This window comes from Nansenia antarctica (genome assembly GCF_963989245.1).
Source record: "Nansenia antarctica genome assembly, chromosome: 5".
Lineage (NCBI taxonomy): Eukaryota > Metazoa > Chordata > Actinopteri > Argentiniformes > Microstomatidae > Nansenia > Nansenia antarctica.
The window spans coordinates 73,604,009-73,631,916 of record NC_137690.1 but is presented as its reverse complement, the minus strand read 5'-3'; the positions used below and the strand labels follow the sequence as shown (position 1 = coordinate 73,631,916).

Below are 27,908 nucleotides of genomic sequence, written 5' to 3'. Positions count from 1 at the left end.
CTCTTTTAAAACAGACAGAAAAGAAAAGTACAAAACAGACAGAAAAGCAAGGTATGGCGACCAAGAAGAAAGCAAAAACGGATTATTTTGTGTGGGTTAGGGTTTACTTCAATGCGCATGTGTGAAAGGCTTGACGCTTGACGTCATTGCATCAACACCAGCTCCGTTTAACATAACCACACTATTTTTGTGGTGTGGACATTTTTATTTAATTTTTTTTAAACGAGGACGAAAATATCCGCTTAAGAAAATATCCATATACGTGTAGTCCACGACTTAATCTAGTCTTTGTGCGCTTCTCCTGTGAGTAAAACGTTCTGTAGCCAGCAGACATCCTCACGTCACGTGACATAATCCAAACGACATAAAACAAAACATAGGAGGGGGGGGGATCAGTTTGTTTGTACGTGGGTACATGTGAGTGGTGAAGTCCTCACATATTTATTTGCAGATTGGTCACAGGAAGAAAGAAAGCAACACATTGACAGAGTGAAACATAGGAAAAAATGAACTCTTGTTAAACAAAATAATTGTTGTCTTAAAACGAAGCTGTCCTGTAACGAGGCCATGGGGCTCCTCCTCCTCCTCCTCCTCACACGGGACAGAAGAGGAAGAAGACGTCTGTCACACAACCGCTCTTCCTCGCGTGTTCGTGTCAAGTCAACGGAGCCAAGGTGCTTTCATATGCAGGGTGATGAAGATGAAGTCGACGATGAAGACAAGGCTGCCTGTCCCCTACCGTTTTAAGAAAACCAACTAGCAAACAGGAAAAACAAAACGAGACAGCCAAGTCCACATTTTTTTTTTTTTTTTTTACATCCGTCCCCCATATTTGGGGATAATCCATAAAATTCTTCTTTATAAAAGAAAAATAGATATTTATATATTTCTACACAGTATTTACACATCACAGAGGATACTTTTTTTTTTTTTTTTTTAAAGAGATGTTCCCAGAAGACAGATTCTGGATCCGGCCCCCCACCCCACCCCTCCCCTCCATCCTCTCCCCCCCACTAAGGCCTGTGGTGATGGGGGGGGGGACCCCCACCCTCCTCCATCATCCCTCCATCCCTGCTCTGAAGGGGACACTTCCTCGGTCAACCCTGGTCTTCCAGATCCACGGAGCATCTCCCTCTCTCTCCCTCTCTCTCCCTCTCTCTCCACCTCGGGCATGGAATGCGCTGAACGCAGCAGGGAAAGCTTCCATCTTCCTCTCAGTTTTCGGGGGGGAGGGGGGGTTCAGGGGTTCAGTCTCTGGTTGTAGTTCTGACTTGTAGTTCTGTAGTCCGACCCGCCCCCAGAGTTCTGGTTCCTCTAGTCTGGGCCCGGTGGGCCCGGCGCCCGTCCCTGCCGGTGCCGTTCAGCCCGAGTCTGATTCGCTGGTGTCGGAGGAGGAGGAGGAAGAGGAGGAGGAGGAAGAGTCTGAGCTGGAGCTGCTGGCGCTGAGGCGGGAGGGAGCGACGTGGGGCTCCACAGCGCCACCTGGCTTCTCTGCTGGCGGAGACAGGAGACAGTCACATACATGGAACATACACAGTTACACACGTCACATACATGTAATATACACACAGCTACATACGTATATAACATACACAGTCATACATGTAACACACACAGTTACATACATGTCACATACATGTAATATACACACAGCTACATGTATGTAACATACACACAGTCATACATGTAACACACACATACACATGTAACAGTCACATACATGTAACATACACAGTCATACATGTAACATACACACAGTTATACATGTAACATACACACAGTCATACATGTAATATACACACTGCTGCTGGGACCATATATACTGAATACCGTATGCACTCACTGCACTGGAAGTCTCTTTGGATAAAAGCGTCAGCTAAACGTCATACATTATTATTATTATTACATTATGTGGCCGGTTTCACAGAAGATGGTATGACTCGGCCGGGGATCGAACTCACAACCTCCCGATCTCAGGGCTGAGGACTCTAACCGCAAGGCCACTGAGCTGGTGCTTTGGAATAAGCCGTCTGCTAAACGGCAAAAACGACGTAGAACCTGGCAAAACTGATCTCATACGATGCCTTTAGTGGAACCTTGAAGGACCGTGAACAGGAAAGTACTAGAGTGTCTCTGTACTTAACGCAGCCACCTATGCACTCCTGATACAGTATAAAACAATGAACATAAGGCAGTAGGTCTGAAACCTGAATGTATCTGTCTTTATATGCTAGACTCTTGGCCGGGCCTCTCTTGGAAAATACATTTTAAATCCCAATGAGGGAAACGGGAAAGTGCCGTGTCCCTTGTTGTATGAATGAATAGATCCGAGTCTAAAAAAACGATTGAACTGTCATTCTACCGCTGTAGTTCACTGGTACTCTGGTGCGGGGAATTTCTGGTTTGGCGATTGACGTCAGACTTAACAACCGAATTGGCAAGGGATATTACCGCGGGATCATGATACCAAATAAAATAATAAATGGAGGTGAACATGAGTGACTGACTTTTGGTTTTCTGGGGCTTCTTCCCAGAGTTCAGCTGGCCGCTGACGTCCAGCAGCCGCTGCTCCAGCTCCAGCTTCTTCTCCAGGGCTAGCTCCTCCCTCGACCTCCCTGCCACGCCCTTCTTCCCCCCTGCAACCAATCACAGACCAACAGGTTAGATGATGATGATGATCAGGGTATATACAGGAATCTTGAGGTTAATTTCAATACCTTTCTAAGACTTTTTAAAGACCTTGTCAATATTTTTCCAGACCTCACCGCCACTTGGAGCTGTAACCATTTACATCAGTGACACCTTTAACTCAACAGTTTTAGTTTGCAATAGACTAGACCACTATCATACAACAGAATTTCCGAACTTTCACAAAAAAAAAATAGGACTCAAACTCTTTGGACAGAGTGTAATTCAGAAAAATACCAACAAAATTCAAGACCTCATAAAATCGTGATGAGACTTTTTAATATTTAAGGGTCTTGATTTTCCCAAAATTGATTTAACAACTTTTAATACTTTTCAAGACACCGCGGATACCCTGATGATAATAATAATAATAATAATAATACCCTGGGGCCGGGCCTGAAACACTACTTCACACGACACAGAAAAACACTCTGGTTTGACCCCATTTCAGGACAGAGAACAAGCTGAACCACTAGTAAAGGAGGAGGGTTGTGGGTTAGGGGGGGGGATTAGGGTGTAGTAAGCAAGTAAAGTTTATTTCTATAGCACCTATCACAGACCAGCAGTCACAACGTGCTTTACATACAGGCTATAAAAACATAAATTAAAGAGCAAAAGTAATAGCAGGTTAAAATAAATATGTAAACAAGTGAAAAAAAAAACAAGAAACAAATATATAAACAAAATAATAATAATAAGTGTACAACAAATAATAACAAGACACAAAAAGACAGGAATTGGGGTTAGCCAAAAGCCTTGTCTGCACAGGACAGTCTTGAGCTCGAGTACGACTGAGACCACTGATCTAAGGTTGCGGGGGGACGGGGGAGGAGGGGTGTTCGCCTCACCTCAGGGCTTGGAGGGCTTCTTCCTCAGACAGGTCATTGGGTTAGGAGGGTTAGGATGGTTAGGAGAGGGGGGTGGCCTCACCGTAGGGTTTGGAGGGCTTCTTCCTCAGACAGGTCATGACGTAACGCTAGGGTTGGGGTGGTTAGGGGGGTTGAGGGGTTAGGAGGGGGGGGGGTGGCCTCACCGTAGGGCTTGGAGGGCTTCTTCCTCAGACAGGTCATTGGGTTAGGAGGGTTAGGGGGGGTTAGGGAGGTGTGAAGGGGGGGGTGGCCTCACCGTAGGGCTTGGAGGGCTTCTTCCTGAGACAGGTCATGACGTAGCGCTCCAGCTCCCTCAGCGTCGACGGCTTCAGCGTCTCGAAGTCGATCTCGATCTCCTCGGGGTTGGTGTCCCGCAGCGAGGGCTCCCGCGACTGGATGATGTGGACCACACGGCCCAGCTTCTCCCCCGGCAGCCGGTTGATGTCCAGGCTGAGCTGGCGCTTCTCGTCGTAGGACATGGGCGACGTCTCCTCCTCCTCCTCGGAGTCGTAGTGGGGCATCAGGGCAGCGGAGGTCAGGGCGGCGTGCTGCTGCTGCATGCTCAGGGTCACACTACCCTGGGACTTCTTAGACGACCTGGGGGAGGAGGGGGGGGGAAGGAGAGGTGGGGGGGGGGGGAGAGGAGGAGGGGGGAGGGGAGGGATGGGGGGAGGGGGAGAGGAGGAGACGTGGGAGAAGGAGGGATGGGGGGGATGGAGGAGGAGAGAGGAGAGATGGGAGAGGAGGAGAGATGGGGAGAGAGGAGGGGAGGGAGAAGAAGGAGAGGAGGAGGGGGAGGAGGGGGGGGAGAGGGGAAGAGGGGGTTGTTGATACATGGTCAGATGGTGCAATGTGGTGTATTAGGCTGGAACTGTAATAATAAATAATAATAATAATAATAATACTACAACAGACTTATAAAGAGCTTTTCTAAGACCCTAAAAGGTATTATCATTATTATTAGTAGTAGTAATAGTAGTAGTATTGGTGGTAGTAGTAGTATAGTAGTAGTAATAGTAGTAGTAATAGTAGTAGTAGCAATAGAAGTAATAGTAGTAGTAGTAGTATTATGGATAAAAAGGATAGATTCAAATCAAGACAGGATGAGGGACGTTGTTGTTGTTGACGCCACCACCACCACCACCAGGCCACTAGAGGGCAGCACTCACTTGCTCTTGTTGCTCTTCTTGCCCTGGCCCTTCTTGCCCTGCGTGGAGGAGGCGCCCCCCCCCCTGCTGCTCTTGGGTTTCGGGGTCTTGGGCGTCTTGGGGGTCTTGGTGACCTTGGGGGTCTTGGGGAGGCGGAGGGGGGCCTCCTCCTGCAGGAGGACTGGGGGCGGGGGGGGTCTGCTGCGGTGCTTCTCTGGCTTCTTCTTCTTCTTCTTGTCTTTCTTGTCCTTCTTCCTCTTGGGCTTCACCATGGGGCCCTGGGACAGGGCGGCCAGCTGCTCATGTACCGCCTTCAGCTGGAGGGAGGGAGGGAGGGGGGGAGGCAGGGAGGCAGGAAGGGAGGGAGGGAGGGAGGGAGGCAGGGAGGGCAAAGGTCAGGGGCTGGACAGAACACCCTCGTACTTTTGTTTTGGTGATGCCAGTGTGGTGTGTGTGTATATATATTTTTCCTTTCCATGATTTTTTATTATTATTATTTTTTTTAAATATTTTTCCTAGCTTTTTGCAGTCATTTGTGGTTTCTTTAATCTTATTTACATGTATCAAGTGTTCTTTGTGTTATATTGAAACCTAGCTGCTGTTGACGGGAGTGGGACTATGTACAAGCCTTCTGGGCTTCCTTCCCTCCTTGCACCGTTACATGTGTACTAAATAAAATAAAATAAAACTAAACTATATGGTGTGTGTGTGTGAGAGTGAGAGTGTGTGTGTGTGTGTGTCATATCTACCTGTGTGTGTGTGTGTGTGTGTGTGTGTGTGTGTGTGTGGGAGTGAGAGTGTGTGGGAGTGAGAGTGTGTGTGTGTGTGTGTGAGTGTGTCATATGTACCTGTGTGTGTGTGTGTGTGTGTGTGTGTGTGTGTGTGTGTGTGTGTGTGGGAGTGAGAGTGTGTGTGTGTGTGTGTGTGTGTGTGTGTGTGTGTGTGTGTGAGAGTGTGAGAGAGTGTGCGTGTGTCATATCTACCTGCGTACACACCTGTTCCTGGAGCTCGGCCAGGCGGTGGGCCCTCTCCTCCTCGCTGTCGGAGCTGGGGCTGCTGTCACTGCCGCTCTCGCTGCTGGGCTCGCTCTCCGACGAGGAGGAGGAGGAGGAGGAGGAAGAGGAGGAGGAGTGGCCGTGGCCGTGGCCCATGGAGGCGGGGGCGGGCTCGTCCGGCATCTTGGCGAAACAGAACTCGAAGACGTCCTGGAGGAAGAGGAAGAGACAACGTTGTCAGAACAACATACTGAATGAATGATCGTAACTGAAGGAATGATCTTTATTGTGATTGTACAGGTACAACGAAATTTAAATGCCTAACCCTAGGTGCAAACAATCAACACTGTCCTAAGATAATAAATAGACATGTGTCCTGTAGTTTAACTGTGTGTTTACCTGTAGTTTGCCTGTAGTTAACCTGTAGTTTACCTGTGTGTTTACCTGTAGTTAACCTGTGTGTGTACCTGTAGTTTGCCTGTAGTTAACCTGTAGTTTGCCTGTAGTTTAACTGTGTGTTTACCTGTAGTTTGCCTGTAGTTAACCTGTAGTTTACCTGTGTGTTTACCTGTAGTTTACCTGTAGTTTAACTGTGTGTTTACCTGTAGTTTGCCTGTAGTTAACCTGTAGTTTACCTGTAGTTAACCTGTAGTATGCCTGTAGTTTAACTGTGTGTTTACCTGTAGTTTGCGGGCCATGCCCACCACGTCGTGGTCCGGGGGGTTGTACTTGTAGCAGTTGGAGTACATCAGCCTGATGTCACCTGCAAACTGCTGGGCGTCGCGGTACTCCCGGCTGTCCATCTTCCTCTGCAGGGAGGAGGAGGAGGAAGAGGAGGAGGGGGGAGGAGGAGGAGGAAGAGGAGGAGGAGGAAGAGGAGGAGGAGGGGGGGGGGAGGAGGAGGAAGAGGAAGAGAGATATAATCAATAATAATCACGTTAAAACCTTCCCAGTAATAATAATAATAACAATAATAATCACATTAAAACCTTCCCAGTCTACTTCATGACGTATGTGGTCTTAAATACTGAGCTTTTGCTCACAGCCTGTATGTGTGTGTATGTGTGTGTGTGCGTGTGTGTGTGTACCTACCTTGACGGTGCTGAGGTCCATGGGCTGCTTGATGATGTCGTGGTAGTCGTGGAGACCCAGCGACGAGGCGTCCACGGGCTTGAAGAAGGGCCATGCGTACGCCGCATGCTTCTTGGACAGCAGCTCCTTCAGCACGCCGTTGCAGTAGCGCAGCTGCACGCCCAGCTTCTCCCGCCGCACCGGCTGAGGCAGCATGGAGTCCGGCAGGTCCTTCTTAGGCGCCTTGATGGGCCGCCCGCTGACCCCCCGCCGACCCCCCCCCGCGGGAGCCTTGATGGCGGCCCCCACCCCAGCCACACCCCCCCCACCCATGCCCATCACCCCCATCGTCACCCCCATCGTCATCCCCGCCATCCCCAGGGCAGGGCTGTGGCCGTGTTCTAGCCCCAGGGAGGTGAGGGTGAGCGGGGAGTTGCGGCCCCCGCCCATGCCCATGCCAATGCCCCCCACCCCCATGGTGATGGGCAGGGGGAGGGACATGGTGGTGGGGGTGGTGGTGTCCGCTTTGCGCTTGACGCCCTTTTTCTGTGGGGAAACAAACAAACAAGATGTTTCCTGTCAACTGACTGACTGACTGAACAAACGCTGGTTTGGATAACATTACATTTAGAATGGTATGGCCATGACAAGCAATGGACCTATCACTAAGCCACGCCCCAAAATAGAAATTGTCCAATCATATCACAGCAAAAGTCACTACAGGCAGACAACTCAGACAAACAACTCGCTAATATCTGATGGTGAAAAGCTTCTAGACAAAATATTCTTGTCATCTTTAAATTACTTTCTATCTATTACTCTCTATTACTCTATTACTTTCTTGTAAATCAGAAATTTGAACTCCCGCCATTGTAAGTCATTGAATGTCATTCAGTCACGGTCGGTCAGTCAGTCACCGTCAGTGAAGCGTTGTTTGTTTGTCCGAGTTTTCAAAGGAAGCGCTTGCCTCATATTTCGTAGAATATTGATTATAACTTACTTTTTTTTTTTTTCAATGCCATTATATCGCAGGTGAGATTCAATTATGTTGAAAAAGTAAAAATCGGGTTGAAATCCCCCAGCCTCTATTTTAAGAACCTACTCAACTCTGTCACTGGTATTTATTTATCAGATAATTTACCCCCCATCTCAACATTTAACTCATTCAGTGCCGAGGGTGAATATAGTGGCCCAAACTGTCACCATCCTAGAGTGCCACGGGTGACTTTATTCATCAAAAATACATAAATGGTGATGCTTCACTTTGTAGCCAATCAGAGTGCTGTTGCTAGGTAGACCCCACATAGAGCACCTGCCACTCTGGGTGGTGAGAGATCCGGAATTATTTGGCAGTTGGTGACATTTTTTAAAATGACAGTTGGTGATCTAGGCTGTGTTCCTAAATTCGCTCTGAAGGCCAATGCACACGGCGTGCGATTTTGTCGCACGACATCATTCGATTCTCAATTCACACCACCGAAGTGTGTGGGTGTGAATGGAGAATCGAATGTTGTCGTGCGACAATATCGCATCGCACGCCGTGTGCATTGTCTCATTCAAAACAATGGAATCGAATTCGCGGTGCGACAAAATCGCACGCCGTGTGCATTGGGCTTAAGAGCGCACACTGTTGTTCAACGTCATAAAGGGACCCAAGTAAATTTGATGGGACAAGAGGCTATCCGTGAGTGCTGATCAGATTTTCCACAGCGAATTTACGAACGCAGCCTTAAAAATTAAATAAAAAGACAGTGAGACTTTCAGTGCTGTGACGGGGCCAGCCAGCGCCTCTTACCTTGGCTGTGGGCTGTGTGTGGGGGAGGCCCAGCATGGCGGGGGGGGTGTGGGGGTTGGGGGGAAGGCTCTTGGCCAGCAGCGTCTGGGGGGGGGTGGAGAGCAGGGAGTCGGGGGTGTCGGGCATGGGGGGCGAGTACACAGACTGGGACACGGCTGGGACCTGGTGGGCTGTGGTCACCCCACCTGGCACTGAGAGAGAGAGAGAGAGAGAGAGAGAGAGAGAGAGAGAGAGAGAGAGAGAGAGAGAGAGAGAGAGAGAGAGAGAGAGAGAGAGAGAGAGAGAGAGAGAGAGAGAGACAGAGAGAGAGAGAGAGAGAGAGAGAGAGAGAGAGAGAGAGAGAGAGAGAGAGAGAGAGAGAGAGAGAGAGAGAGAGAGAGTTAGAACATGCCACACACACACACACGCTGAGAGGAGAGAATCAATAACATACAGTATCACAGTAATACCACATAATGCTTTCACAGGTACTGACACACACACACACACAGCCGCACATCCTGCCACACACACACACACACATACACACACACACACACACAGAGAGAATCAATACCAGTGTCAGGTTAAAGCCCAACACAAAGCTCCCGTGGGGACTGAGGGGAAAGCTTTCTGTCAACACCGCTAATCCACCCTCACGTCTCCCCTTCCTCCCCCCCCCCCATCTCCCACCCCCCTCCCCCCTCCCCCCCTCCAGCTCACCTGCGCCCCTGCGGCCCTTGGGGGGTTTCCCAGGCTTGCCCCGCGGCGGAGGGGGGGGCAGCTCGATCTCGTCCTGGGGCATCTGGGCCACCTTCTGCAGGAAGGCCTTCTCCAGGGACTGGGCCATCAGGACGATGTCATCTGAAGGCTGGGGGTGGGGGGCGGGAGGGGGGCAAGTAGATGGTAAATGGACTGCACTTACAACCCTTACTACTCCAAAGCGCTTTACTTTACAATGGCCTCTCATTCACACATTCACACACACCAATGGCGGCAAGCTAACACCTACACACTCACACACCCACACACCTTGTTGTAGATGTAGCAGTTGGTGAACATGGTGTTGAAGTCCTGCATGCACTCGTTGGCGCTACAGTAGAAGTTGTTTTCTAGCCGCTTCTTGATGGTCCCCATGTCCATAGGCTGCTTGATGATGTTGTGGTAGTCCTGGGAGGGTAGGGGAGGGTAGGGGGGGTTAACTAACCTTGTATTAACTCACCAACTGACAGTTAACTCACCAACTGCCAAACATTTCTGGAACTCTCACCACCTAGAGTGGCAGGTGTTCTATGTGTAGGTGTTCTACCTAGCAACAACACTCTGATTGGCTACAAAATGAAGCATCGTAATGGACCTATCGCTAGGCCACGCCCCAAAATCGAAATTGTCCAATCATATGACAGCAAAAGTCACTACAGGCAGAAAACTCGGACAAACAACTCGCTAATATCTGACGGTGAAAAGCTTCTAGACAAAATATCCTTGTCATCTTTAAAAAAACATACTTGCTGTGATAAATCAGAAATCAAGAAATTTGCCAACTCCCGCCAAGTCATTGAATGTCTTTCAGTCACGTTCGGTCAGTCAGTCACTGTCAGTGAAGCGTTGTTTGTTTGTCCAAGTTTTCAAAGGGGGCGTGGTCCGCGGCACTCTAGGATGCTATGGCTGTGGGTGGGCGTCCCAAAGGGGGGTGTGGTCTAACGGTGGCAATCAGAGTGCTGTTGCTAGGTAGACTCCACGTGGAGCACCTGCCACTCTAGGTGGTGAAGGATCCGGAACTATTTGGCAGTTGGTGATATTTAAAAAAATGACAGATGGTGATCTAGGCTGCATTCCTAAATTCGCTCTGAGAGCACCGGAGCGCACACTGGGTTCAACGTCATAAAGGGACCCAAGTAAATTTGATGGGACAAGAGGCTTTCCGTGAGTGCTGATCAGATTTCCACAGCGAATTTACGAACGCAGCCTAAAAAAAAAAAAAAGACAGTGATACTCACCGGCAGGCTGAGTTTGGAGGCGTCCACGGGCTCGTGGAAGGGCCAGGCGAAGTGATGCCTCCACAGGGACTTGATCATGGCCTTCTGGAGGAACTGCAGCTGGTTGGTGGCGCGGGCCGGCCTGTTGGGGTCCCTCACGGCGGGCTGGGGGGGGCCGGAGGAGGGAGGGCCGGCGTGGCCGTGGGGGTGCAGAGCGGGGCTCTCGAAGCCCTCAAACAGCAGCGAGGGTTTACGGATGCGCTTGCCGGGGGGGCCGTGGTCCATCGCCATGACGCCCGACACGCCTACGTCCACCACCCGACCCAAGGAGCTGTGGAGGGAGGGAGGGGGTGTGGAGGAGGGGGGAGGGTGTGGAGGGAGGGAGGAGTGGAGGGAAGGCAGGAGAGGAGAGGGAAGGAGGATGAATGAATGATGATAGATGAGATAAAGAGGCAGGATGTGGAGGACATGTTGGATGTTCAGACACAGAACCACCTCCAATAACCCTGTAACAGAACCACCTCCAGTAACCCTCCCTGCCTCCTCTACACCCAGGGCCCAGGTGTTCAGAAACGTTTAATCTGGACCAGAATGATCCTGATTTATTTGTTGTGCTTGATCCAGGATCAGATCTATCTGGCTGCTTTCCCCTCCTATACAACTCAAAACCAGCCAGCCAGACAGGCAGGGGGCGCTTAGGTGGCGTAACGGGTTAAGCGTCGTCGACCATGAAACCGCAGATCGATTCCCAGTTCGATTCCGGCCACGGACATATCCTGCATGTCATCCCTCCTCTCTCTCTCTCACCCATCCTTCCTGTCATCTCTACTGTCTCCATCCTCCTCTCTCTCTCTCTCTCACCCATCCTTCCTGTCAGTCTCTACTGTCTCTATCCTCCTCTCTCTCTCTCTCACCCATCCTTCCTGTCAATCTCTACTCTCTCAGTCTCTCTCACCCATCCTTCCTGTCACAATCTCTACTGTATCTGTCAATACAAATGCATTCAAAATATGAGTGGGACTGCCATACTCAGAAAAAAATTACTTAAAAAAATAAAATAATAATAAATCTGCCAGATAGATCTGATATCCTGGATCAAGCAAAAATAAAATAAATCAGGATCATCATTCTGATCCAGATTAAAAATGTTGAACAACCGGGTCCTGTGGGGGGGGGGGGGACACAAAACACTGATGCACAGAATGGACTACGCAAGGGCGTCAAATCACCCTCCCTCCCCCAGCCTCCACCTGCTCGACACACGTCTAATAATGAGACCGGCCAATCAGGACGGAGGAGGAGGAGGGGGGCGGGGCCTCCTGCAATCTTCCTACCCTGGCCCTGTACCAGCCAGCCAGTGTTGCCAGATGGGATCGTTTTCCAGCCTAACAGCCTCCTCCACAGTCTAAAAAAACCGCCCAGTGTGATCATCATAAGTAGCCCAATTGGGGCGGGAATACACCCAATCTGGCAACATTGGCACCAGCCAGCTCAGCTCTGAGTTACCAGACTGAACTGCCTCATCAGCGATGCCAGTAACCTGGATGACCACTGCTGCCATCATCATACAGCCGAACCATGTAACAGACAGCAGCACCCCCCTCCCCCCCCCCCCCTAATGAGAGGGAGGAGAATCGATGCTCTCACTATGCTCTCCTAATGACATCTGCCTGTGAGGTTTTTGGCCCTTCTTTCTACAGCTTGTCCCCTCCCTCCCTCCCTCCCTCCCACCCAGGCATTTCCGTGGTAGGGCCCGATGCACAGCCAAAAGGCCTTATGCAACACACAAACACACACACACGCACACAGCGCTCCAGTGAGACAGACAGGAGGAGGATTCGATGGGTGACAGTTTGCGTCATCGCAAACACCACCGACGCAGGGGGCTTCAGATGTGCCCAAACACACAACCGCCCCCCACCCCCTACGCCCCCCCCACACACACACAGGCCTGGCGAGGGTTTCAATGGAGACATTGTTGTCTGTTGACACTTGACAGCGTGGTGAGAGAGAGCTGGACGCACACGCAGCCACGGAGAGAAGCAAGGTCGTTGTAACTTTAACGTTACAACAAAACAGCCTGTTGACCGACGACGACAACGGCGACTTTATTGATCCGTTGTCCTGGCAACGGCGTGGGCGCTGTGTGTGTGTGGGGGGGGGGGGAGTAGGGAGACGCAGGACTTCACACAAGGGAGGGAGAGAGAAAGATACACACCTGTGTCTGTTTCTACTGTCATGTCCCTCCCCCCCTCACATCACCCTGGCAACCACGCTAACGAGGCAGTTCCATTGGACGGTCGGCTGACGTAACCATGGTAAAGAGCCCCCCCCCAACCAGTAGAGACCGTGGTCAGGGTGGGAACAGGACTCTCTGTCCACCAAGGCCGCAGTCTATTGTGTCTGTGAGTGGAGCTTTTGGAACTTTGAGACGGCATATCGTCAAGGCAACACGTGTGCTCGCGTAAACATCACCTTCCCAGAGAGGAGCTAGTCGTATGCTAGTATCTCTGTAAGAGATCACCGTGAACTCTACCTAACCCCCACCTCCACCACAAATGCCCTACTGATGAAAATTGAGCGCACACACTAACATCAAGGTGCCCAGGGTGCTGAATATAACCCCAAGTACAAACAGGATTTCGGGGTGTAGTTAACATACAGTAATCTGGGCCAAAGCCGGGGTTATTGTTATTAATCCTGTCAAAATGTAGGGTCTCGTAATTTAATAATAATAATTTAGCCATTTAGCAGACGCTTTTAATCCAAAGCGACTTACAATTACGAATTACAGGGACATTCCCCCTGGAGTAACTGAGGGCTAAGTGCCTTACTCAAGGGCACACTAGTAGTGGTGTGGTTTCAGGCGGGATTTGAACTCACAACCTTCCGATCACAAGTCCAACTCACTATCCACTAGACCACCACTACCCCCTCGTGTCTCGTGTTTCTCTCCCTGTGTGCATGGAGGGGTGGAGGAGAGCATGTACTACCTGTATACAATGTGATTATCAACAAGACATACTGGGAAAATGTCTGCATTTTTAAGAGGGCAATTACACATAAAATACTAGATGTCTATCTTCTATACCCAGAGCGTTTACAGGCGTTAATATCTGTGTCGTTCAGCGTCTCACAGGGCCGTAGGTGACTGGTCTGTGGGGACCCATCAGAGAAACATGGAAAAACTGTCACACACTGACGCAACTCTGTGCCAAGTCTTGCTGTGCTTACATTAGGCAGCAGCGAGAGAGAGTGAAAGGGGTTGAAAGGGGTTAAGCGCCCCTTAACTTGTCTGCATGTGGGGGGCGCAGTCTTAGGGGTGGGCATCAATGATCGACGATCGATAATTGATCGATAAGGATCTTGGTCGACCACAAAATATTTTAATCGATAATCATGAATACTTTTAAAAAAAAAAAAAATTTAAGGACACTAACGTTCAGTCATCCTCCTATTTGTGAGTAACTGTTTTTTTACTGCTCCTATGGTGAGTTACTTATTTTCTATATTTTTATTTATAACGTAAAATGTGTTAGTTAAACACTTTAGGCTACTCACTGCCTTGTTTAAGAGGATTGTTATCTGACTGTAGTGTCTAGTTTGAATGTGAATGAATGAATGTGTGCAATAGCAACACAAATAAAGTTTTTTCCCCATGGAAAACATGCTTGTTATTTCTGCCCTATTTTATAAAATTAAAAAAATAAAAAAAAGCTTATCAATTAATCGATAATTGATTCTTGCGATTATCGAAAAATAAATTTTGATCGTTTGCCCAGCCCTAGGAAATACCCATTGAAACCTTCTCGTAAAAAAACAAGAACTGACCCCTTTCAGAAAGCTATTTTGGTGGTTTTTACGGTACAACTTGACAGGAATAGAATCTACTGAAAAAACAGGGAATACCTTTTACCACAAAACTTCTACATACACCGTAGGGAACACTTTGCAGTCTCCACTAAACCTTGTGGGAGTCTATAGGTGACTTGTGACAGTTGGCTAACCCGTTTCCCCTCATCTTCTGCTTACCTTGACGTGAACATTGGGGTAATCTAACTCCTTTAGAAGACATGTTTTAATACGGCAGGCCTCTTCCACAGGAGAGGAAAAGTTGGATTTTAAGAGTAGTAGTTAAGTAGTCGTCTATAAGCATGCATGAATGCTCCCTTTTCTCCTAGGCTTAAAAACCAGCTGATATTCAATGATACAAGCTTGGAAACACGAATTTGACATTTTAATGTACTTTATTATAAAAGTAAAAAATAAATCTTCAAGTATACAAAACATGAATGTCGTCACTGACACTTGTCTGCTACAAAAACATCTATCATCAACACAAATCATAATGGTACATTGCCTATATTTTATTGGGAAATGGTGGAGGAATAGTAAACACTTTCACATAATGAAATTGAGTAATGCAAGTCTGTTAAAATGCCAAAAATGTAAACGGCACACTCAACTAGTTGAAACCTGTCCTAAAACTGCATTTGACCCTTGACAGACCAACACCATATTCGTCCAACCTTACCTAAAACATCTGCTGAAAAATCTACTGAAACGGATATAGATGATCTACTCTCATCATTATTTTTAATTAAAAACACGTCTTGTTATTTTGGGGGTTTATTGGGGGTAGGTTAGGTACTGCCGGTCCTAAGTGTTGGGGTTCCTAGGCAACAGACAGGAAACGCACTTTGGCTGCGTTCGTAAATTCGCTCTGGAAATCTGATCAGCACTCATAGAATTACCTCTCGTCCAATCAAATTACGTGGGCTCCTTGAAGCGTGCGCTCTGGCACTCAGAGCGAATTTACGAACGCAGCCTCGTTACTAGTATTTGCACAAGGCCATGCGAGGAGTCATGTTGGGCATTTTCACACGGTCTAAAACAGCCACTCGGCGGAACATTATTTCGCTGACCCTGACCAGGCTAAACGTACGTCTTTACAGTCAGTCTGATGTAAAGCGACAAGCTTGTAGCTGGATCATTGATCGCTGCAAATCACCCCCATTCAATGTAGAGATGCTAGACTCAAACACACCGGCAGTTGCTCACACACACACACACACACACACCACCACCACCACACACACAACCACACACACACACCCCCCCCACACACACACCCCTCACACCACCCCACACCCCCCCCCCCCCCCCACAGTCAACATTACAGTAACATCGCTGCTGAACTGAAGTTGTTATCATGTGAAATGAAATTACCTACCTAGCCAACAAAATGTGGCTAAGCCATTAAAAAAATAACGTCCAAAACTAACCAATGCCATGGCAACGTAACCTGGTCCCAACGGCTGACCAAATTAAAAAACAACAACATTATCTACAGCTATTATTAGCATTAGCTAGCGGACCACTAGATGACTGTCATCTTACAACCCCTCCGAGGGAGACATCACAAACCAAACCACCACGTTATTATTATTATATCAGCAGATGTCAGGGACATGGTCATGCCTGGGAGGGTAGGTAGAGGCACTACACCCGGGGGCTGGAGCCCCACAACCCAGGGCTGAAGCACCATAGCCCCAGCACGGAGCTCCACAGCCCAGGGCTGAAGCACCATAGCCCCAGCACGGAGCTCCACAGCCCAGGGCTGAAGCACCATAGCCCCAGCACGGAGCTCCACAGCCGATGGGAGGCTCAGCGCGGAGCTCCACAACCCAGGGCTGGCCCGACACGGAGCTCCACAGCCCGGGGTAGGCTCAGCCCCACCACAACAACAACAACCGCGGAGGAAGATGGCGCCGGTCGTTTCGGAACGACAGACGTGTCCAAAATACCTCCATGGTCAAAGTTTAGTTTACGGGGCGACTGGTGATAACATTAAACTACACTAGGGCTACTTTTCCGACAGAAAGAAAGAAACGCATCGCAATGCAATTCCAAGGTGCAACAAATTCCTGGGTCCGGTTAGTTAGCGACTGAGGCGCTAAATCCCCGGGATACATCGGAGGGGGGGGGGTTAAGACAAAACATCATTTTAAGTCAAAATTACGGCATAAAATGCAGCAAAATCCCCTCACACCTGTTAAGTTTAAGTGAATTGTTCCGATCGGTACCTGTCAAGGGGCGGGTTAATAGCCGTCTCCATCAGGATGGATCCGGATTCTGTTTAAAGACCCAATACTCAAGTTCCTGCCCGTTTTTATGAACGTCCTCTTTCTCCAAACCCCCAGCGCTTCCGACTGCTCACCGCTTCAGCGAAATGGCGTTGGTGGGTTCACGCCCGACCCTTTATAGACCAGCCATTGACTCGATTGGCCAGTGGGACTCGGGGTGACTACACCCACGCAATTTCTATTCGCCAGACAACCCCTCCGTCAAAGTAACCACGCCCCCTAGCCGGATTGCCGTTACTGTCAACGTTCTGAACCAACCAACTCCCGTATGCTCATTGTCTATCAAACACAACTCGCCACATCATTGGCTAAGCGCTCCGGCACTCCAAAACAATTCTCCTTCACTGGTTGCCTCGTTGTGGTCTTTCCCGCCCTTTCCGCTCCTCTCATGGTACATGACGTCAACGTGGGCAAAGGGAAACGACGCGGATTGGGCACCGAGACTCAAGCGCGGGCTCCCACACTAAATAGATCGCCATCTTATTGGTTAGTCAAAGCCATCACGCGCATCTCAGATGCAGACTCGACCTTAACCCCGCCCATTCTTTTTTACATTCCTCTGAGAATCCGGTTCCCTCGGAATCCTATGTGCGACCGCCATCTTGAAATGCAGTTAAATGTTGACGGAGTTGTTGCAGGAGAGTTACACTGATACTCTCCCGAAGGTCGTGGGTTCGACCCCCGGCACTTACCAATGTACATCGTGTGCTCTTGTCCCATTGTCTATCGCCTTGCTGTCTAAATAAGACTTGTGTTTGGTTATGGGGGTTGGTTTTATTTTAGTTTTAGCTACAGAAAGGAAATAACGCTTATTCACGAATAGACTATAATAGCTCTATAAGTAAAGCAACGATAACGGTATTTAAAAGACATAAATATATAAATATATCACACAACGTTGACTAACACACCGTAGTTTGAGACTGACTGACTACATAAGACTCCTTCAACATGGCGCAGGCCTGCCCACGAGTCTGGAGCACGGGGAGGCCTACAGTATTAGTACTAAACTAAACCCTGTATGATAATGTCACACAATTGAAGGCCTTCAAATCGTGACTTCAGAAAGCAAACTGAAATACCCAATAACGCCTATAAGAGTTCCTGTATGTTTTAAAGCGAGCAATAAGACAACTATAAGTAAGTGCAGAACAGCAGGCTCGCCCTCCATTGAATGACGCAGCACTTCTCTCCTGGGGGGTGCTGCAGCCCTGGTCTGAAGTCAGCAACAGGCCCCAACAACACTGCAGGGTGGATATTCACACAAATACCACCAACAAAGACACTAAATTGGCCACTCGCAAGTAACTATCCGTAACAATGCACGTAGCTAAGAGATATTCATTAAAATCTAAAATCGCACTTTCAAAAATGCAAAATATTCTATTGCAAACTTCCATTGCACTTTGCACACGAGGGTGTTACATTCAGTTGTCGATATGGGCAATTATGTAACAACGCTGATGATGGAATAGCGCGAATTTAACGAATTTAACAACAATAAGATGGTTTTATCTGCCTAATGAAAAGCCCACCCCCCCCACACCACACCAAGGTTAAAGGCGTTTCCTGCAATGTCACTCGACTAAATACACTACCTGACCATTTCAGTAAATATACACAAATATCACACATTTATAAGCTATTGAATTACAATGAACCTTTTTAGATAAGAAAGGATCTTAAAGAAAAAAAATCTAAATCTGCTAAAAACATTAGAATTGTTAAAAATTCATTCCCAGAGTAAAATAAACCCAAAAAAGCATCTTTTTAAAAATCTTGACTTGTAAATCCATTACGTTGCTTTTCTTTCGCTTTCCTTGACCTCCACCACGATGCTTTTTTCCAGACACATTTCCCTCAAACATGTCCGACTTCTTCCTCATTCAACAGAGCGAGATAGGGGGGGGGGGGCATGTGGTACATTAAAGCTCTGTCTTGCCCAATGTTTGCCAATAGTTTTACACATGGCTGCTGCTGGAGAAAAAACAACGGAGGTATCCAGAAATTGTAATCTTGCGGTTTCAAATGACATCCATTGTCCACGTGTCGCGATCAAACGTTAATTCGACCGTATTTGTCGATAATTCAGCGATATTCGGAACAAAGGGCATTATGCTTCCGGGTCCATGCTGAGCTCCGATTGGACAATACCAAACCACGTGATTGACGCAACTCTTTTTAGAAAAGTATCGATTGAAATTATTTCTCGAGTCGGAGGGAGACATCATAAAAAATAAAAAATAAAGTGTGATCCTTTCAATTCAGTCCAACAGTGACATCATCTTCTTTACAAGTCGTTCGGTCTCCAGATGCGTACGATTGAGAGGTGTAGGTTGTCCACCACACTACTTTTTAGGGAGTCACGCCTAGTGAGCTGAAACATGCGGTTGAGTGCCCTTAGCATAACTAGTTTCCAGATACTGATCTGGGGCCAGTTTCAGAGCCTTTGTTTGGCGAAGTCACGACTCAGGAAAGAGATGGAATAAAGACTACCCAGTACATGCAAGGATGCATTACGTCCCCCATGTAATGAACATGTGGTATTGGATATAAGCTGGTACAACCTCACATTTACATTGTACCACATAACAATATGAGCGACACACTGAAAGCCTAGCAGAATGTATTTATTTATGACTAAGTGTCCATGCTGTGCAGATTAGATTAGATTAGATTAGATTCGACTTTATTGTCATTGCACAGAGTACAGGTACTGGGACAATGAAATGTGGTTTGTGCAAATAGTGGTATGGTGCAAAAGACATGCTAATGTAGACAATGCCATGGTATTACAGTATAAGGTGTTGCACTGAGTATAAATAAATGAATATAAAGTGAATATACATGAGATGAATATGAATATGATATGTACAGATATGATGTGTACAGTATGTTTGTAGACAGTATACGGTATTACAGTGAGTATAAATAAATGAATATAAAGTGAATATAAGTGAGATGAATATCAATATGATATGTAGCCTACAGTATGACTATAGGCAGTGTATGGTATTACAGTATAAGGTGTTATAGTGAGTTTAAATAAGTAAATAGGCTAGCTAGATAAAGGGTTAGTTCTGGATTTTCGATGTTATACCTAATCTTCTAGACTCAACCAGACCCTTTTCTTTCAGTGAAAGTCACATTCTTGAGTCTGTGTTTCAAATCAGGAAGTCTTCTCAGTTTGAATAATATACTTTTATGTTTATAACACTGGGAATAACAAAGTGTTTTCATATCAACATGCATGTATGGGTCGCACAGACATGACATGGCTGTAGAATGTCTTGTGGAGATCGTTTTAAATAGTCTAACTGAGCACAGTATTTGTAGTATTGTAGTATAGTATGTAGATAGTATTGTAGTGTAGTATGTAGACAGTATTGTAGTATAGTATATAGATAGTATTGTATTATAGTATTTCTTATGCTTGCGGCATAAGAGTCCAGCAGTAGTACCTCAGCAATGGGACTTTGAACCTTATATGGCATTTACATTTTTGGCATTTAGCAGATGGCTTATTCCAAAGCGACTTACAATCAATACATTTGACTAAGCAAGTGAATCATCTATCCACCAGTCGTTGCAGGAAAAGTAAGCAAGTAAGCAAAAGTAAGCAAGCGACCATGCAAGGCACCGGTCCGCTCATTGGGAGCATTGCGATCATTAGACGCCGGCTCTACCTCCTCTTTTGACCATGTCCGCAAGGACAAACAGACTGAAGCTCAGCTTCTACCCTAGGGCCCTAGGGAGCTGTACAACACACGCTGTCTCAGGAAGGCCTCCAAGATCTCCAGGGACCCGACCCACCCTGGGTACGAACACTTTACCAGGCTGCCCTCGAAAAGGCGGTTCAGGACCCTGGCCGCAAGGACAAACAGACTGAAGAACAGCTTCTACCACAGGGCCGTCCAGGCCCTGAACACAGCAAAGACCTAAGTTCTGGGCCCTGGACAGTCTGGACGGATTGATGGCAGCTGCTGGACTGAAAAAAAATCAGGTGTAGTGCTGAGGCACAAACATGTACATTTCAAGCCTGCAAACTGCGACACTTTAAATAAATGTGGAATAATACTATTGTGCAATATGACAACCCTAGTCGTCTGTCTGTACAGTATAGTACAGTGGATAGTGTACATAGCCTTTATTTATGGATAGTGTACATAGCCTCTATTCATTCAGGCCCTGAACACAGCAAAGACCTAGGTTCTATCTAGGCCCTGGACAATCTAGACACATTTATGGCAGCTACTAGATTGTAATCATAAGTGCAATACTGAAATACAAATGTGAACATTTCAAACCTGCAAACTGCGACACTTTAAATTAATGTGCAATAATACTATGTGCAATATGACAACCCTCGGGTACATAAGGTTCAGAGATAGGAAATGTTAGGATATTTATAGCATAGCATAGAGTACAGCACAGTGTTTTATTTGTATAGTATAGTAGTATAGTATAGTGGATAGTGTATATAGCCTTTATTTATGTAAACCAGCTCTTTTCCCTTCTTGTTTTTAGTATTTTATTCCTAGCACCAGGGGAGCCCCCCCTCCTAAATTTCGTTGTATGGTACCTGTACTGTATTAATGACAATAAAGACCATTCATTCATTCATTCATTCATTCATTCATTCATTCATTTTGCCACAGCCACAGAAGTAAATACATCTCAGAAGAAACAGTATGTGGGAGAGGGGGCAGGTGTCTCAGGAGACACAGTGCTGTGGGGTAGTACCGTATATGTCTCAGGAGGAGCAGTTAAGGTGTACCCTGAAGAGATGGGTCTTCAGTCTCCCACGTCTCAGATGAACCTACAGCAACCCCCAAGTCAGTGTAAAATTAAGCATAATATAATTATCTGGTGTTATATATAGCATTCATTATCTGGCCAGGCTGTCAACATAGGACACAGCTTCCTCTGTGTCTCAACTGACAAATGGCCGAGCCTAACATCGCTTTCTCTGCTGAAGCTTCTCATCCCTCCTCCTCTCTCCTCCTCCCTCGGCTCCTGAGCTTAATTACTCTCTGTGGAGTCAGCCATCTCTCTCCCTCTCCCTCTCCCTCTCCCTCTCTCCCTCCCTCTCTCCCTCTCCCTCTCTCCCTCTCCCTCCCTCCCTCTCTCTCTCCCTCCCTCTCTCTCTCTGAGTCACCAAAGCCTTTCTGTTTCATGAGCTGTGTCACGTGGTTGACTTTGGCCAGCAGGGAAAGTGGTTGCCTGGGAAGCTGTCCCCTTAGCAACCTAGCCTTATTTATTTATTCACGGCTGGGCCATCCTTGGCAACAGCACCCTAACAACGGACACAAGCGGTCGTGGTGAACACAAGGGGTGTATGAATGTTAATGGACGCAGGGTGGCGATTTTGTTTTTGTTTTGCATCTTCTTTTTTTGCGTTTGTTGACTCACTTGAAGGATGCGGTAGTGAAGTGCTAGTGCAGACTTCCGCCGTAGACTGAAGACTCATCTCTTCAGGAAACATCTTGACTGTCCCTCCTAAGACCTCCTCTTCATCCCCACTACCCCCCTGTGCAGACCTCTTCATCCCCTCTACCCCCCTGTACAGACCTCTTCATCCCCACTACCCCCCTGTACAGACCTCTTCATCCCCACTACCCCCCTGTACAGACCTCTTCATCCCCACTACCCCCCTGTACAGACCTCTTCATCCCCACTACCCCCCTGTACAGACCTCCTCATCCCCACTACCCCCCCTGTACAGACCTCCTCATCCCCTCTACCCCCCTCTACAGACCTCCTCATCCCCTCTACCCCCCTGTGCAGACCTCTTCATCCCCACTACCCCCCTGTACAGACCTCCTCATCCCCTCTACCCCCCTGTACAGACCTCTTCATCCCCACTACCCCCCTGTGCAGACCTCCTCATCCCCTCTACCCCCCTGTGCAGACCTCTTCATCCCCACTACCCCCCTGTGCAGTTTCTACCAGTCTGTGACTGCCCCGGGTCCTAGCATAGATTTGTTTTTCTTATAATGACTGATTTATAGATTATTCACTTACTTAAACAAATGTACTTTTAGTACTTACTACTTAGTAAGTTGCTTTGGATAAAGGCGTCTGCTAAATATCTAACATGTAAAATAGCACTCAAAGAATGTTAGGGTTTCATTTTGAATGTTATGATTTCATTTTGAAGCACTTTTACTTACCAGAACTGCTGCGGTGGAAATGATTCACAGCAATATTTTCCTTATTCAACAGGTCGAAAGTCATTTGCATTTGCAGTATTGTTTTTACTACCACACCTGTTGTCCATAAAGGTTCTGTCATTTCTATATAAGGACACCATTAGAAAAGGGTGCGTGTGTGTGTGTGTGTGTGTGTGTGTGAGAGAGTGTGTGTGAGAGTGTGTGTCTGTGTGTGTGAGAGTGTGTGTCTGTGTGTGTTGTGATGTGAGTGTAAGTGTTGTGATGTGAATGTGAGTGTGTGTGTGTGTGTGATGTGAGTGTGTGTTGTGTGTGTGTGAGAGTGTGTTGTGAGTGTGTGTGTGTGTGTGTGTGTGTGTGTGTGTGTGTGCATGTGTATGTTTGTTTATATGTCTGAACCATGGACTGAAACTCAGACATAACTGAACTCTAAATATATAATAACTAATATAGTGAATGTAGTGTACAGAAGTGTGCGACACGCGTACCCCAAGAGGATGATCTGTCATGGACGCAGCAGTTATAGAGAATAAAGGCCTATAGGAGGCTCAGCTGTGTGACCATGCAGTCATGCTAATGTATAAAACCTCATTTTACACCATTATACACCTTAACTGCTCCTCCTGAGACATCTTCTGCCCCCCAACACTGCGTCTCCTGAAGACACCCGCTTTTCCCCTCTACTATGTCCCTAAAAACTTCTATTGCCCCCTTGTACTGTTTCTCTGTTTCTCCAGTGTCTATACAGTATATAAAAAGAAGAAAAAAACTAGGTTTAGAAGAAGGTGATAGAAGAAGGTTTTTCCTTCTATCAACGGCCCCGGGCCTGAGCTGGATTACTCTTCCTGCTACGACTGGTGGATTGATGATTCACTTGCTTAGTATTCAAATGTATTGATTGTAAGTCGCTTTGGAATAAGGCGTCTGCTAAATGCCAAAAATGTTTTATGTTGTACTCTCCATTGATTATTATGAGTGTTAGTTTAAGGTCCAGTTGTTTGTCATTATGTTGAATACAAGTACACAAAGCAACAAAACGCCTTGGGCAGTGCCGCTCTCAACAACATCAACAACATCAACAATAGAATGAAGCTCTATCTATAAGATAGGAAGCTAATAAAAAATGTACAACAACAACAAGTCATAAAACAATATTAATATGTGGCGGCAGGAATTTGAGTTAGCAGCAGTGCAACAATGTCAGTGGTTTCATCTGCTGCAGACTCGACTCTGATGATCTGAGGGCTGCCATGCACTGCTCAGTTCACTGAAGCAGATCCATATGGTTATTTGGTTTAAACAGCTTGGTTGGGGGGGGGGGGGGGGGGGTGTCGGTGTGTCATTGTTTGTCTCTGTTTTTGACTTTTGATTCTGTTTACTGCGATTCCACTCGGATTCCTTTCACAAGGGACGAGAAACTCCACAGTTTGCTTCAATAAAGTGTTGCTTATTACATTGTTGTTGTTGTTGTTGTTGTTGTTTTTTGGAACCACACCAAGTCAGTTTCCTGTATCATTCTGAATCTGATTCTGAATCTAAAATCCCCATGTCGTTATGTGTGACTACTGGACCAGGGGGGTATTCCATCAACGTCACTAAAGGACAATCCAGGCTTATTTTGATAAATCCCGCGAGATTTATTTAAAAATCCAGTCTCGCGAGACATCAAAATAAGCCTGGATTTTTAGTGACAGGGGCTGGTATGACCCAGGGGCTGGTATGACCCAGGGCTGGTATGACCCAGGGCTGGTATGACCCAGGGAAGGTATGACCCAGGTGTAGGTATGACCCAGCGTAGGTATGACCCAGGGTAGGTATGACCCAGGGGCTGTATGACCCAGGTGTAGGTATGACCCAGGGGCTGGTATGACCCGGGGGCTGGTATGACCCAGGGCTGGTATGACCCAGGGTATGTATGACCCATAGTTGGTATGACCCGGGGTCTGTATGACCCAGGGCTGGTATGACCCGGGGCTGGTATGACCCAGGGTCTGTATGACCCAGGTGTAGGTATGACCCAGGGTCTGTATGACCCAGCGTAGGTATGACCCAGGGCTGGTATGACCCAGGGTCTGTATGACCCAGGTGTAGGTATGACCCGGGGCTGGTATGACCCAGGGTCTGTATGACCCAGGGTAGGTATGACCCAGCGTAGGTATGACCCGGGGCTGGTATGACCCAGGGGCTGGTATGACAAACCAACATTTTCCTGCTTAGTTTGCTGTTAGTCAACAGTAAACACCACAGACTGCATGAATGGGGCAGACAGTCTGACAAGCCAAATAAAATACAACACACAATACAGGAGAGCCTGGTGGAGGTAGAACACCAGGGGAGGCTGGGGGAGGTAGAACACCAGGGGAGGCTGGGGGAGGTAGAACACCAGGGGAGGCTGGGGGAGGTAGAACACCAGGGGAGGCAGAACACCAGGGGAGGCAGAACACCAGGGGAGGCTGGGGAAGGTAGAACACCAGGGGAGGCTGGGGGAGGTAGAACACCAGGGGAGGTAGAACATCAGGAGAGGCTGGGGGAGGTAGAACACCAGGGGAGGCTGGGGGAGGTAGAACACCAGGGGAGGCTGGGAGAGGTAGAACACCAGGGGAGGCTAGTGGAGGTAGAACACCAGGGGAGGCAGAACACCAGGGGAGGCTGGGGGAGGTAGAACACCAGGGGAGGCTGGGGGAGGTAGAACACCAGGGGAGGCTGGGGGAGGTAGAACACCAGGGGAGGCTGGTGGAGGTAGAACACCAGGGGGAGGCTGGGGGAGGTAGAAATCGTAGAACGGGCTCATAGTAATGCATGGAATGGTACCATTCCACATTCCATTCCATACATTACAATAAGCCCCGGGCCTCCAATTATTTCTACCTCCACTAGCCTCCCCTGACACAGTAACAGTATTGTGTAAGGTCTCCCCTGTAAGACCTTGATAAGACTTCCTGGTAGGGGAAAAACCCATGAGAAGAATCTAGAAGAAGATAAGAACAGTGTTTGCACACACAGACACACAGCTTCCTGCTCTGTGAGAGAGGAGCACCTTGACTCTAGAAGTTTCCAAACAGAGGAAGGCAACGTTGATGATGGCTGTCGCAACCTTCCTCCGGTTCAATACACAAACGTGGTCGCTGAGTGAGTCAGCCAGTCAGCCTGTGATCTCTCCCTAAACCAGTCAACAACAGTCCCTAAACCAGTCAACAACAGTCCCTAAACCAGTCAGCAACAGTTGGTTAACAAGTTAACTTGAAGATCTCTTCAAACGGAATCACTTAATCAGTGACTGATTTAGTAGGGTGGGGTTCCACAAGTTGTTCTCAGGGCTATTCTCACCCCCTCATCTGTCTGCTGAAACCTGGCAGAGAGAGAGAATGAGAGAGAGAGAGAGACAGAGAGAGACAGAGAGAGAGAGAGAGAGACAGAGAGAGAGAGAGAGAGAGAGAGACAGAGAGAGACAGAGAGAGAGAGAGAGAGAGAGAGAGAGAGAGAGACAGAGAGAGAGAGAGGGAGAGAGAGCCCATAAAGAGAGAGAGAGAGAGAGAGAGACAGAGAGAGAATAAAGCAGAAAGAGAGAGAGGGAGAGAGACAGAGAGACAGAGAGAGAGAGAGAGAGAGACACAGAGAGAGAGACAGAGAGACAGAGAGAGAGAGACAGATAGAATAAAGCAGAAAGAGAGAGAGGGAGAGAGAGCCCACAAAGAGAGAGAGGGAGAGAGAGGCATAGAGAGAGAGAGCAAGCAAGACAAATATGGATAAACTCTGCGGGTGAGTGACAGGCAGAGAAAGAGAGAGAGAGAAAGAAAAAGAGAGACAGAGAGAGAGAGAGAGAGGCAGAGAGAGAGAAAGAAAAAGAGAGAGAGAGAAAAAGAGACAGACAGAGAGAGAGAGACAGACAGAGAGAGAGAGAGAGAGAGAGAGAGAGACAGAGAGAGAGAGAGAGAGAGAGAGAGAGAGAGAGAGACAGACAGACAGAGAGAGAGAGAGAGAGAGAGAGAGACAGACAGAGAGAGAGAGACAGACAGAGAGAGAGAGAGAGAGAGAGAGAGAGAGAGAGAGACAGAGAGAGAGAGAGAGAGACAGAGAGAGAGGTCTCTCTAGTGGTAGACCAGTATGCTGAGGTGTGAATGGCTGGTATGCCTTCCTATTGTGCTGTAACCTTCCCTGTTTTTTTCCTCTCCATAGAATTCAATTAAAAAAAACAAAAGAAGGGAGCGCCCCTGTAAATAGCTCTGGTAAACAACTCTGGTCCGCACGCTTTATCATCCAGCTAGTTCAGAAGAGATGTAGGGATTCCAATCCACTTATGCAGACAATGAAGTGACGAGGCCTTTACATATCTGCCACACAAAACAAACTGTTTTGTAGAGGCCGGACACGGGGAGGCTGGTGGAGGTATATAATAATTATTATTTATTTATTTATTTATTTGTATAGCGCTTTTCCTGCAAACGTTGCAGCTCAAAGTGCTTTAATCATTATATCATCATAATTAAATTATTTAGGGCCGGTTTCAGAGACAAGGCTTAAGCCTAGTCCTGGACTAAATCACACTTTCAATGTAAAATCTCCATTGAAGATGTTTTTTAGTCTAGGACTAGGCTTAAGCCTTGTCTGTGAAACCGGCCCTTAGTCATTTAAAGGCAATATTTAAAAAATGGGTTTCTAGTCTTGACTTGAACATATTTGCTGAGGTTGCATCCCTGATGTAAACTGGCAGTGAGACACAATCTGGTGCATAAAATGAGAATGCAGCCTCACCAAATCTCTTCTTTTGTACATGTGGTACACAGAGAAAACCAGCGTCAGAAGACCTGAGAGCTCTATTGGGCTGATATGGTAGCGAAGGGTCTTTCAGATATTCTGGTGCTGTGCCAGTGAGAGCTTTATAAACAAGAAGGATCTTGAAATCTATTCTGAACTTAACAGGAAGCCAGTATAGAGTCTCTCAAATAGGAGTTATATGAGCTCTGAGGTAGAAATCAGAGGATGGGTTTATTGTAATTTACATTTACATTTTACATGTTTGGCATTTAGCAGACGCCTTATTCCAAAGCGACTTACAATCAATACATTT

At 47.4% G+C, this 27,908-nt stretch overlaps 1 protein-coding gene across 1 annotated transcript; it reads right to left on the bottom strand.

Annotated features, from left to right (window-relative positions):
- Nucleotides 1-1,074: 1,074 nt before the first annotated feature.
- brd2a (bromodomain containing 2a) lies at nucleotides 1,075-18,519 on the bottom strand. Its single transcript, XM_080532473.1, has 12 exons — nucleotides 16,611-18,519; nucleotides 10,546-10,855; nucleotides 9,578-9,715; nucleotides 9,269-9,416; nucleotides 8,567-8,757; nucleotides 6,793-7,317; nucleotides 6,381-6,509; nucleotides 5,689-5,910; nucleotides 4,727-5,022; nucleotides 3,814-4,154; nucleotides 2,508-2,636; nucleotides 1,075-1,491 (listed from the first exon to the last, which is right to left on the bottom strand). Exons 1-12 carry the CDS (start codon nucleotides 16,640-16,642, stop codon nucleotides 1,361-1,363), a joined length of 2,592 nt encoding a protein of 863 aa, XP_080388599.1. The 5' UTR covers nucleotides 16,643-18,519; the 3' UTR covers nucleotides 1,075-1,360.
- Nucleotides 18,520-27,908: the final 9,389 nt, after the last annotated feature.